This window comes from Vigna unguiculata, chromosome 10 (assembly GCF_037176805.1).
Source record: "Vigna unguiculata cultivar grain cowpea cultivar isolate G323 ecotype 2 chromosome 10, ASM3717680v1, whole genome shotgun sequence".
In the NCBI taxonomy this organism is placed as follows: Eukaryota; Viridiplantae; Streptophyta; class Magnoliopsida; order Fabales; family Fabaceae; genus Vigna; species Vigna unguiculata.
The window spans coordinates 41,041,672-41,055,546 of NC_140801.1; the positions used below are offsets into that span (position 1 = coordinate 41,041,672).

At 32.9% G+C, this 13,875-nt stretch overlaps 2 protein-coding genes across 2 annotated transcripts; one reads left to right on the forward strand and one right to left on the reverse strand.

Annotated features, from left to right (window-relative positions):
* Nucleotides 1-438: 438 nt before the first annotated feature.
* On the forward strand, nucleotides 439-3,644 carry LOC114166511 (aspartate aminotransferase, mitochondrial-like). The gene is made up of 10 exons (XM_028051253.2): nucleotides 439-740; nucleotides 833-918; nucleotides 1,083-1,289; nucleotides 1,370-1,475; nucleotides 1,583-1,687; nucleotides 1,777-1,949; nucleotides 2,196-2,355; nucleotides 2,506-2,601; nucleotides 2,694-2,788; nucleotides 3,316-3,644. The coding sequence occupies exons 1-10, from the start codon at nucleotides 573-575 to the stop codon at nucleotides 3,413-3,415; spliced, it is 1,296 nt and encodes a 431-aa protein (XP_027907054.2). The 5' UTR covers nucleotides 439-572; the 3' UTR covers nucleotides 3,416-3,644.
* A 1,508-nt stretch (nucleotides 3,645-5,152) lies between these two features.
* LOC114166558 (uncharacterized) lies at nucleotides 5,153-6,032 on the reverse strand. Its single transcript, XM_028051305.2, has one exon. The coding sequence runs from the start codon at nucleotides 5,906-5,908 to the stop codon at nucleotides 5,411-5,413; it is 498 nt and encodes a 165-aa protein (XP_027907106.1). The 5' UTR covers nucleotides 5,909-6,032; the 3' UTR covers nucleotides 5,153-5,410.
* Between the last annotated feature and the right edge of the window lie 7,843 nt (nucleotides 6,033-13,875).

Here is a 13,875-nt window from a genome sequence, read left to right on the forward strand (position 1 = left end):
CAAACGCACCGACCACATACTTTTCTTATATCTTAATCTAATCCTAATACTATTTATAAGGAAATTCTTTTAAAAATCCTAAGACAATAAATAAATAAATAAATCCTTTATAAATTAAATTTACTTTATATATAAATTAATTTGTAAAAATAACTTTTATATACATTTTTTAAAATTTATACTTTTAACTTGTACATGAACCAATTTAATTTATGAAAAAATATAAATTTATTTTTTCTTTATATTACCAACAGAAAAAATGACAAGGATTATGCAAGATGACACATTAACGTAAATGCATAATATATAATAAGCAAATCCAATCAAATCAATGAGCCCACTTTGGTTTTCCCACGAAAAGAAACCGTAAACAAACCAAAGCAGCACATAGGAACTCCTTGAAAAGATCAATGCAAAACCACGGCAAGAGAAAGTTCACTCTGCATCATCTTTTTCTTCTTCTTTACTTTCATTATATAACCATTCAAAAGCCTTTTTCTTGTTTCAACAAACCAAGAGCATTTCACTGAGTTCACAGCGTATACTATAGCATAAGAGTGTTGCATTGCACTATGTGGAGGTACATCAATGGAAGAATATCCAGAAGATTTTTATCCACTTCTTGTTCCAGTGCCCGTGGTTGGTGGGACCATGTAAAACCAGCCCCAAAGGACCCCATTGTCAGTGTCAACGAGGCCTTTCTATCAGACCCTTTTCCCCACAAGATCAATCTTGGAATGGTATATGCTTATATATAGTTACAGTATATCTATATCTGTTCATGTTTCATGTTTTGTCATCACTGACTTTTTCTGATCTTCGTCTTTGTAAGGGAACTTACAGGGGTGATGATGGCAAACCTTTCATTCCTCAATGTGTTCGTGATGCAGAAAAAAAGATTCAGAGATGCAAATTGGAGTGAGTAATCTTGGATTCTCCTTCTTCTGTTCTAAGGGTGATCTTTGGCTAGTGATGTTTCCATTTTCACACCAGAATTTGTGTATCACACTCTATCAACAGTAGTGCTTCTATGAATATGTTACTACTTTTCAAAAACGAATTAACGTTATATTTATTGACAGGGAGTTAAACTGTTCCGCAGTGAGAACAAAATTTGTGGAGGAGTGTGTAAAATTGGCATATGGGGATGATTCATATGTTGTAAAAGAAGGATTTTTTGCAGGAGTTCCGACTCTGTCTGGAACTGCATCATGTAGGCTTTTTGCTGAATTTCAAAGACATTTCTATCCTGAATCTCAAATGTATCTACCAGACCCTACCTGGTCAAAGTAGGTTCTTTTCCATTGGATTATTTTTTGAGATATTTTCGTTCTTTCAATATCTAATGCATGAAGTTTGCATTCTGCAGTCACCACAATATATGGAGACAAGCTGAAGTTCCTGTCGAAACTTTTCACTACTACCATCCAGATACAAAGGGTTTGGATTTTTCTGCACTCGTAAGTGATGTCAAGGTAAAAATAAGTAAGCTTTGGTATGAATTTCATGCTTCTTGTCTCTCAAACAAATAAATAAGCTATACTTTTAATCTTCTCTTTTTATTCTGTGTTGCTAATTTCAGAATGCACCAGATTGTTCTTTCTTCTTGCTTCATCCTTGTGCCCACAATCCAACTGGTGTTGACCCTACTGAGGAACAATGGAGAGAAATATCATACCAGTTTAAGGTGAAAATGAGACATGAGATGCTTCAGTATAGCTTTTTTCTATAAATCTAAATCAATTATAATATTATTCTAACTTATTTATCTTCCAGGTAAAAAATCATTTCCCCTTCTTTGACATGGCTTATCAAGGATTTTCTAGTGGGGATCTTGACAAGGATGCCATGGCACTTAGAATTTTCCTTGAAGATGGGCATTTAATAGGATGTTCTCAATCATTTTCAAAGAACATGGGATTGTCCGAACATAAAGTTGGTTGTCTTAGGTAAGAGAAGTCCTATACACAAGTGATTAGATATTTAGAGGCATAGGATGTGCTATGTAATGTAAAATAGAAGTTAGATATCAAATATGTTCCATGATGCATTTTTTAGGCAAGGATCAAGTACATGATATAATATAATGATAATATAACATGAAGCTCAACCTCGTAACAATGTTTCCTTAGTTTTATTGTTTTACTTTTCACGTTCTTATCAGCTTTAGTAATCTACATTAAAATCTATAACAGTGTTTTGTGCCAGAGTACAAAGCAAGTAGCTGCACTTAAAAGTCAACTGCAGTTGATGTCCCATGCAATGTATAGCAGCATTCCTTTTCATGGTATTTCACTAGTTGCTAAAATATTAAGCGACCCTGATGTAGAAGCACTTTGGAGGAAAGAAATAAAGGTAGTATTCATCTTCTTAAGTCCTTGTTAAGAACTAAAGGGTTTGATATACCTATATCAGAGCCTTTAGTTCTTAACACTCCTTTTAGTAACTTTTCTTTTCTAAATCAATTCAGGATCTAATCACATTTTTTGGCAATGCTATTTGAAGGTCATGGCTAATCGGATTGAAGCAATGCGAACTACCCTTCGACAATATCTTGAGAACTTGGAATCACCTTTCAACTGGAAGCATATAACTTCTCAGGTTTTGGATGCTTGATTAGTTACCTTATGCTTAATGAATCATATATTATAACTTTAGCTCACAATTGTACACTTTGATGCAAACACATGCAGGTTGGCATGTTCTGTTTTTCTGGATTAACACCCGATCAGGTTAAACAGTTGGAGAAGCTGTTCCATATATACATGACCCTTGATGGAAGAATAAGGTATTCTTTAAAGGAAATACGAAAATTCAACCATAGTTACTATGATTAAACTGTCAATTTGTTTTTTCTTCTTTTATTACTTCGATTAAATATGTTTTGTCTCTAAACTTGAACACGAAATTAGAATTCCTTCATGTTTTAAACTTTGATATACTTTTGCCTCCAAACTTTAAGAATGAATAGATACAATCCCTTTAGTCCAACAACTTTAACTTCTTCTTTTTTCGTGTTATACAGTGTTTTGGGTTAGCATTTGAGCTTAAACGTGTCAAATTGCGTAAACATTTCAAATGTCAATCTAGAACATCATTTAACATGTAAAAAGAAATTAACATTGTTATGTTGAAAGACTATATTCATTTATTTTTAAAGTTTAAGCATCAAAATATATCAAAGTTTAGGACATTGACAAATTCCAATTTTTCATAAGTTTAGGGACTAAAAATATATTTAATATTTCTTAATTTGATAACTTTGACTTCACTACAACATATTCTTCCTACATAACTCCTTGGTGATACTTGCAGCATGGCAGGTGTGACCACAAGCAATGTGGCTTATTTGGCAAATGCAATACATCAGGTGACCAGAATCCATGAAGAAGCACTAAGCTCATGTTACGTTTAGAACTAACAGTTCATCTCTACCTCATTCTAATCATTGGATATACACAAACCACTTATATACTTCTGTAATTCTCTATATACCTGGCATACACAAATGCCGATTACGTGAAATACTCAATTCGACAATTTTGTACTATGTAGTGATTATTGTAAAAATGTAATTTGTAAATACAGCCACATATTGAGTGGTGATAAAATAACGCATATGCTTTGAAAAAATAGGTGTCCATCTTGAGTTCTTAACTTGCAACTGCTTTTGACACTGCTTTTCTTCAAGACCATCTTGGACAATATTTTTATCCTTTGACTCCTATGAAATCTTCAGTTGGTGAGGCCAAGATAACATATAGGGAACTTGTTAAAGAAAAGAAATTGAATATGAATCATAATCACATAATTGAGCTGAAAGTCTGGGGAACCGTGTGGTGTAGCATTTTAATGGGTCGAAACAGACAAAAGGAAAAGAATATTCTGCTTCTTTTGCCGGTGAATAGGGAAAGAAAAATCTAAAATTGGGGTTGATTACTTGTTCTTGGTGATCTTCTTCGATCGCTGGAAAATCTTAAGGGGCCATATAATTATAATATTCCAGTTACTTTTAAGTTATAGAGACTAGAATTATTATGAAAGTGTCACAGTTATAAGTTAATAGTTCTTTGTGTTACTGATATATTACACAATATATGGCCCATGTGCACATGGAACCTGGGACAAGATAAAGTCACTACCAGCTTCTCTGCCGACAAATTAGCTTAAACAATTTCAAACAAGTTTCAAGTTGTTGGTACTCTCTAATCTCTAGTTCTGGTAATGTGCTATTGCATTATACTAAAATGTCGGTTCTGAGATGTTGTTATTAACTATTTTTATAATTGTTTGAGCCACAATAAATTAATAATACATAGTTAAATTGGAAAAGACTAGTTATTTTTAGTAGGTACGTGTCTTTGAAGTAAATACACTAAAGACAACAGTGGTTACTGTTGTTTTATCTGATGTAATGTTAAATCTGTATTTGTAACACAAGGGAAATGTTAAACCAAACGGAAACCCAAAGTATATGTAGTCTTTCTTTACCAACACGAATCAGAAACAAGCCAAATTAGTTAACTCTGAAATGATTCCAAATGTTGCAAGGCAGATTATTATTGGAACCAAGTGTTGCTTCACATTCCATACAAAAAGGACTAGAAAAACAAATTCACTATCTTAATATTCTTCGTTGAAGCTTGTGCTACGCATTGATTTAATTCTGATCTTATAATCAATTTTTCAACTAAGCATGTGAACATCTAATTGAAGTCATGATAGCTAGTATTTTTGACACGATTCATTAAATGATACTTTTTGATTCCTAGGCTAAAACTAGAAGCATATACAGAATTTGGAACTGTGAAACATTTTCTCGTTGCAATTTCCACCAGTTCTTCTCTTTGCAATAAATAAAATCATTAAAGACAGACAAAATAAACACCCTATAGTAGAGGTATTGGTGAAAAGATAAAGCATTGGTCAAAGATGCTGATTAAGGTGTTTCTCCTTCCCATCCCTCAAAGTAAAAGTGTGGTGTAATTAATTGTGTACAAGTCAATCAAATGCTTAAAGATCATTCAGCTGCAAGTGGATTAGTACTAAACTTTCTACCACTAAATGTTCTGTTATTACGTGTTTTATACGTTTATCACCACCACTACAATCACAACCACAAAAGTAATGTATACGGTTCTGTTTTGGCACATTCTAAGAACAAAAAAAGGGACTGTGATAATTTCAAACTGCACAAAATGTTTAAGATACACTCACACACCAGAAAATATATGTCCTTGGAAGCAAGCTTGTAATTTGAGAGGACAAAACTCTCAAAGACAAATTCTAGCATAGAAAATATATTGTCCTCTAAGAGAGTATAAGCTAGAAAAATTTACAAAGAAAAACTATATAAGCAGCACATTGTCCTCTTCAGATCCAAGGCCAAGCTTTGATAACAACGAGTACCTTAAGAACTTGAGGCTCGAGGAATGGTAAAGCATAACTTGGAAGAAGGTGAACTAGCACCACCTCCTTCATTATCATTGGATGATCCATAGCCTAAGAGCTTCTTCTTTCCAAACTTGGCCATAGGGACAACTTTGGAGGAGTTTGATGATGATGACCATGAAGAGTATGAGGATGAGAGAATCATTTTCTTGAGGTTAAGTTTTGGTAGCAAAGTGAGCAAGAGATTGGATTTTGAGTGCTTCTTCTCTTTCTTTTTGTAGGCACTGAAGTTAAAATGATAAGAAGGTGGAGGAGTAAGAGGAGGGAGAGTGTCCTCTGAGAATGTGTGTTTGGGTGTGCCTGGCTGAGATTCCCACACAAATGGCACAGCAAGGGCCATTCTGAAAGAAGGGTTGGCCATGGAACTTTCCTTTGAGAGTAGCCTGCAGAAGAATTTGTCATCTTGCTTGATTTGAAGGACACTCTTCTGATGTAACTCGGATTTAGCGTTAACCATCTTTGCTTGATTGGAACCGTACGAGTTGTTGATTTGAGTTTTGCAGAGGAGATAGAAAAAGGTTTTGGCCTGGTTTCTGGTTCAGTTGCAAATGAAGTCATAATAGCTTGTGTATCCTTTTATATCTAACAGTGTACCTTAACTATGCAACTTGTTGTTGACAAATAATCGGTATTAACTTCACACTTTTAAGGACAAACCTTCCAATTTTCTGTACCTAACTGTTTTGACCATTTGTCTATGTTTTATTACACTGTCTTTGAGCAAAATATGAGACCATGTCCTTGTGTTACTCCCTAAAACAAGACTATTAAGACAAGCGTTGTTCTTTTTCTTGTGTCAAAAATGTGAACAAACAATGTTTAATCTTCTTGTAAACTGTATATAATCAAATGATCAAAAATTATCCTTCACATACTCATTTCTTTCAATTAGGAAAAACAAATCTGAGTACAAGTTTGTTAGGTCATTACATTATATATACTTCAAACTATTGGATTTTTTTAGAGAAGATCACTCGGGAGATACTATACCAATGAACCTAATTTACATATAAGGGATTGATACTACCTCTAACCCAAAACCTTAAGGTAATCGGTCTATGGGTCTTCATTTTTATATGGTGCTCAACTTTCTCAATGTGAAACTTAGACTTACTCTTGGATTCCCAACACAAACCTACTAAGAAATGGATTTTAAACTTAACTCAATCTTAAAACATCGACTTATGTAAATTTGCTTTATATCTAATCGATATAAGATCTCTAATACTCTCTCACGTAGAAACATATACATTTTAAGTGTGGAACTAAACATTAATGGATAGTGTCATAACAAATGACCCGATAAGCCTAATAAACAACACATCTCACTAAGATAGGTTTCAGATGACTCTGATACCATCTTTAAAAAGTGAACTTTAAGTATAATTTAACTTTACAAAACCGTTATAAGTAAGGTTTTACGCTCACTTTCTGGAATTCTCTAATCAATTGAGATCTCCAACAAAACTCTTTTTTACACGGTGACCTTGTGAAATATATGATACAATCTTCACCAGCCGGTTAAAGTCGTTTCATAGTTAGTTGGTTGTAATCTTCAACTGAGAAATGGTAAGTAAACCATCCAAATTTTCAATGGAGAAATGATGACTAAAACATGATGATTATCTCCCAACTGGCCTGTGGTACATGCTAGCTTTTGATTTCTGGTATACTGAGTTAGGACCCTACCCTAAACATGTAAACAAGGTTATGTATGTATGCAACATTGTCCACATTCTCATGATGAACCACTTCCTTTCAGGAAAATAGATACCATATACAGTCCATATAGGTTAATTAATTTTTTTCATAAACCTTTCAAAACATGAATTTCTTGATCCAGCACCTAGAGGAGGAGGTAAGTTTAGGGCTTGAGGTCCTATAGACCAATTGTCATGAGGAAGCAGCAGCACCTGAAAATGGTCACTTTAAAATGAACCTAACATGGGACGCACGTGCCACATGAAGGGACATACACATACTCTACTCTACCCTTCTCTCCTCCTGCATTAAAATTATCTCGTATTAAGTGCTACCCTCACATGCAGCTTCCATTAATGGTGAGTTCAGAGTTTGATATGGCCACATGGGTTTCTTTTACATAAAAGAGACTTTAGATATATGGGGGTATGGTGCTATGATAATGAATGAGACCTAACTAATTGTGTTAATGGGAAGATGACCTACCCTGTGGTCCTACCCTCCTCTAACTATTTTTGCATACTTGACACATTTTTGTGGGTTGTGATCACAGTGTGGCACCTGGACAAGTTTTGACACAGACAATTTTCTGTGAGTTTCATGTAGGTGTAGGTGTGAGTGGATATGCATAATAAGGTAGCTGCAATTTATGTAATGGCTGAAGCATTTAAGAAAGCTTCATTGCATGATTTTATATCTAATGATTAGTAGCATTCACTAGAACTATCTGATGGTTGTGTAAAGCTATCAGATATTATTAATACGTGCCTTTCAACAGGAAACTCTGGAATTGTCTTTCTGTGAAATTGCATTCCAAGAATGTATTTTGTTGGTGCAACAGGTAAAACGTCTTTGCAATGGATAGAGGTGCTGATTTGAAAGGGTGAAGTTAGAAGCTTTCATGATCTTAAGCGTATCCCACCAGAATTTATTATAGGGTTAACCATATTTTTTTTCCTTAATTTGTAGGAAAAATTAAAATTAATCTATTTTCAAAATTTTGATCTAATTTAATTTTTAACTCTAAAAATATGTAAATTTAGTCATTTAAATTAAATTTATTATATATTTTAAACACTTCTTTTATTTAATATTGAAGCGAAAATGTGTCAAACGATATAAACAGTTAAGTGTTATCATGAAATATGTTTAAAATATCAAATAAATTTAACAAAATTTAATTAAAATTATTAAATCTACACATATATAAAATTAGGAACTAAACTGACCACTCAAAAAATGGACTACTAATTTCAATTTTTATTAAACAGACGAAAAATATAGTGAAATTATAATTTCACCATGCTTCTGTCTTAGGAAACTCTCACTTAATTGTTGTACAATTTTCACAACTAGTTTGTATAAGTGAGACTAGTTACAAAGTTATTATTCTAGGCTAAGTAATTAGTTAATTCTTTTATACTAACGAGAGAGAGACGTAGACACCATGATTTAAACTATTTAGTGTTATTCCATGCTCATCCGCAAAAAGAAGAATAAGTATTAAAAATCCTAAAACATTTTCTTACTAGAATTGTTGACAGGTTTAAACAAGTTTAAGTTCAATCAAACTCTCCGTTACTTTATTAGGAAAATTGTAAGAATGTAATTTGCTAAGATAAGGAAGAGATAAAGAAGAAAAGAAAAGAAAAGAAAATTCAAGAACATGGATGAATAATAATTTAATTATAGAAAGTGATGAAATTACTAGTTAATGTTACCTAATTTGTTTATAGCTTGCATTTATTTCTGATGGCCATTCACTTATTTGCAATAATATACTAGTATACAATGGTCATGTATTCTTTCTTAAATAATTCCTGAATAATATGAGAATGGTATAATGAACCAAGACTCTTCTTGAATGATTATTAAACGATTGAAACTCAAAATACTACGTACAAATATAATACTCATAACTGAATTTTTGATAGAGAAAAATAAATATTTTCAATATATCTCTCTGTATAAAGAATCAAAATTATGCCATCTTTAAAAATATGCTTAATTATATTTGTGTCTATGATAAATTTAAAAATTTTTAATTGAATCTCTAATAAAATTATGTGATTTATTGACTTCTTGAAATTTTAAAATTTTTCAGTTAACTGTGGTGATTAACTTTGTAACGTGAGAATTATCTTATATTGTGACTCTTCATGAATGTCCTCACATAATATAAAAATATAAAATTACAAAATATGAAATATGAAACTATAAAATTATGAAAAGAAATTTATAGAATTATCAAATTGTAATTTTTTTTTGTAATTTTATAATTTTATATTTCATAACTAACTTGTTATATATTTAATATTTTTGTAATTTATATTTCTTTTATTTTAAAATTTATAAATTTAATTATCATGTTTAATTTTTAAATATTAACAAAATTAAAACACATTAATTGGTAAGTTTTTATTGTAAGTAATTTACTGTAATTTGAAACAAAATTTACTGTAAAAATATAAAATAATTTACTGTAAAAGGTTTTTATTTATTTGCAAGTAATTTTATAATTAAAAAATAGTTAAGCTTAAAATAACGATTAAATTTAAAACAACGATCACTTAAAAAAATAAAATTGATAAAATAAATCTTTTAATTATAAAATATATTTATTTATAGAATAAAATTAAAAAACAAAAACACAATGTATATAAAAGGTATATGGCGGAAAGGAACAAGAGTTCTAAGACTCTAAACAAAACTATCTACAACCACAAGCTACTCCTACTGGATAAACTCGTTGTTATCTCCACTTGCACTTCCCTCTACTCACACATTAAAGTAATCATCGCAAAAGAAATAACAAAGACATAATACATAATCAGCTGAAGGGTAAGCTAATGTATATAAAATCACATGTCACATATTAAAAGCATTCAAATTCAGCAAGACAACATGTGATCAAACAATTTCATCACAAACAATGACTCTAGATTCAATGATTCAGATCTATGCAATCAACACTAGACTCATGGTGATGTGCACTTGTGGTGGTTTCCAAACTCTACAGAGTTTGACCTCAAGGGGTTATCATCTAACTACTCACAAGGTAAGCCCCCTTCGCACCTAGGACTTTATCCAATTCAATGACTGGACCTCCTGCATCTCTTCACGACATAACCTACCCTCTATATTTGAGTGTGAGTAGTTATTAGAGAAAGTATATCACCATAAAGAATCCCTATGTTATTGCATTTACTAGAATACCATCAATTAGAATTTCTCCATGAAATTCCATAATGTATATCTCATTCCATGTTTCCAAATACCCAATACATTCCATTCATCATTATCAATTAAATATAGAACTCTTCATAGTAGAAAATGGGTTTATTGATATATGTTCTGACCTTGGAACACTCGCTCAACGAATTCATTCTCTCGATGGGCGAAACACCAGTTTCGACCAGCGACCAAATGGTCGCCCAATGAGTATTCCATTGGGAGTGCATGGAATTAAATCCCTCATAAATCGTCTAGCAAGTAAGGCTCTTCCAGCGAAGCATGAATCAGAGGCATCTTTGTTTTGGAAAGTCGCCTGGCGAGAATTACTTGCCCGACGACCTCAATATCAGAGCTATCCCTGATGTATAATTCGCCCAGCGAGTATTTACTCAACCAACGAGTCTACACAATTATGCAGAACAGACGTTTCTACATAAATTTGCAGCCATTACCAATCCACTTCCTTAGAGAATCCTCACAAACATTAGACAACATAAAAGCTCAATGCCATATTATTATCAGTGTAAATTGGTACTAGCATAAATATCAGATACAGACAAACTGCAATACAATACTCAATTCAATTTATCCCTAATTCTCATACTTCTTAACATCAATTTCACAATCAAGAACTCAATTTAAATCATGAATTCTATAAATTAAATAATCACACAATCTCTAAACAACGAAATTAGTTTCTCTTACCTATGATTGACTCAAACGATTACGGAGTAACCTAAAACCCTTACTACTATCGATGCTCAAAATTCAACCAGAAACATGATCATGGAACATCATTAGAATCACTGATTAGCAGGGATTCTCACAAAAGACTCAAAACTCACATGCGATGTAGAAAGTATCACATGTAAAGTTTTAAGAGGATTGATTGAGAAAAGAGTAGAAATGCAACTTACTCAATTAAGAAATTTGATAGGACAGACTCGAAAATCTCGCCACGGTGGTCACTCTGGCAGTCTTTGATCTTCACAAAGATGAACATATAGTGAAAGGTTTTAGAGATAAGGGAGAGTTTTTTTTAGAAAACAGATTCTAGAGATGAAGTGTTTTCTAAATAATGAAATCTTTTTATGAAATTTCTATTTATATATAACATTTTATTATTAAAATAATAATAGGATCTCATTATTTTTTAACACTGCCACTCTTAAAATATGATTTTTTAGGTTCTCACAATTTTTGTAAAATTAATTTATAAACTATTTTTTAAATATATACATATATATATATATATATATATATATATATATATATATATATATATATTTCTATTATACCAATGGAAACAATTAGAAATATTTCATTTAAATCTTTCTTGTTCTTCTTTTCTTTCATTTTTCATTCTCCTAACATTATGAATTAGAAGAAATTTCATACCTTGAAAGATTACTCAAATTAACTCTCTTGTTATAAATAATCAACAAAAAAATATATAATTATTAAAAATTAAAAAAATGTGAATTATTAAATTTATCCTGGAACGCACTGATTGGAAGATTCTGTACACAACAATATTAGTGGGTGGTGGGAGGGCAGAAGATGTGTGTGATCATTATTTTCTAAGCTACAATCACAACTGTGGGACATTTGATATAGTGGACTATGTTCAATTTTGAAGAAATAAATGAATTTAATAGAAAAATGCTTTTAATATACACCTCACATTCATTTCGTAAATTGAATTTAATTAAAATGTTAAACATTCAGTTTGATAAATACTAAAACAGTTCTTATCAGTATTTTAAGAACACAGATGAAAGAATTAAAAATAGAAAAAAATATTAAAATACGTTCTTTGTGAATTTTTAATGTATTATCAGGTTTTTCCATTTTATTAAAAAAATAGTTTTAAAATATTATCTAAGTAAAAAATTATAATTAGTTTATAAATTAAAATTATATTCTAATATTAATTAGCAAACCTATAAGGAACTAGTATCTAATTTTATGATTAAACTTTTAAATTAAAGATCTAAATTATTATTATTATTTTGTAATTATTGGTGTCATCTCAACCTCCTCTGTGTTGTTTCTAGGGTTAATTATGTTTTTGGTTTCTTAATTTGCAATGAAAATTGAAATTAGTTTATCTTTGAAACTTTAGACCAATTTAGTAGCTCATGCGTGGATTTAGACCTTTTAACTAAATTTTGTTAAGTTTATTTGATATTTCAAATGTGTTTCATGATATTTCTTTAGCTAGCGTTGAGGCGAAAAAATGTCAAATAGTATAAACAACACAAATGTTATCATGAAGAGCGTTTGAAATGTTAAATAAACTTAACAAAATTTGGTTAAAAAGACTAAACTCGGGCATTCCTAAAGTTGGATGACTAAATTGAGCCAAAGTTTCGAAAAGGGACTAATTTCAATGTTCTATAAAAGATAAGGGACTAAAAACATATTTAACCCTTTTTTCTATGTCACTAGCTAGACATTTGGTCATCTCTTCCTTTATTTATCTTTTTTCTCTTATATTTGTTTCATTATTACTAATTGTATCTCCATGATAATTAGAGGTATCAATTTGGCCCCTAGCCCATGGGCCAGCCTTGGCCCACCCTTCATTAAGCCCCCTTTTAGGCGGCCCCAAATGAGGGGGCCAAAAAAAAGCCCCAGCCCCCAAAGCCCACTCTCCAATGGGTTAGGACTAGGACTAAGGTGGGTTAGGCCCCCAAATAATACTACATTAAGCCAGAATCAAAGATCAAGTCGAGCGACCCAGACGAGTCCGAAGACCTAGACACGCCCAACAAGCCAAACTGACCCGATCACTCGGACAAGTTCGAAGCCCCAGACGGGCCCGATGACCGATACAAGCCCTATAATCTAGACGAGCCCAAAAACTCAAATGGGCCCAAAGACACGAACCAACCCAACAAACTAGACGGGCCTAAAGACCTAGATGTACTTGATGACCCAAACGAGTGCAACAACACGGACGGGCCCGAAAACTCGGACAAACTTGACGACCCATACGGACCCGATGATTAGGACGACCACGACGACACGGACGAGACTAACGATCTATACAGGCCAGACGACCCAGACAAGCACAACGATCTGGACGGGTCGGACAAACCCAACGATCTGAACGGTCTCGACGAGCTAGATGGGCCCGATGAGACGGACAGACACAACGAGACCCGTACAGGCCTGACGACCATACGGGTCCGACCTCCCGAACAGTCCTGACGATCCAGACGGGCCCAACGACTCGAACGCGACTAACGACCCAAACGGGCCCGATGACCCAGATGGGTCCGACGATCCAAACGGACCCGATGACCCAGACGGGCCTGACGACCCAGACATGCCCGACGATTTGGACAGATCATTCCATGTCATTTGGCCCGTCAAGGTCATAGGGCTTGTCTGAGTTGTCAGGACTATCTGGGTCGTTGGGCCTATCTGGATCGTCGGGCTTGTGTGGCCATCGGGCCCATTCTAGTCGTCAGATTCATCTTG

Coding starts and splice junctions, on each gene's coding strand:
- LOC114166511 (XM_028051253.2), top strand. CDS start 573: ATGTGGAGGTACATCAATGGAAGAATATCCAGAAGATTTTTATCCACT. Junction 1,290..1,369: donor CCAGACCCTACCTGGTCAAA/GTAGGTTCTTTT, acceptor TGCATTCTGCAG/TCACCACAATATATGGAGAC. Junction 1,688..1,776: donor AAATATCATACCAGTTTAAG/GTGAAAATGAGA, acceptor TTTATCTTCCAG/GTAAAAAATCATTTCCCCTT.
- LOC114166558 (XM_028051305.2), bottom strand. CDS start 5,908: ATGGTTAACGCTAAATCCGAGTTACATCAGAAGAGTGTCCTTCAAATC.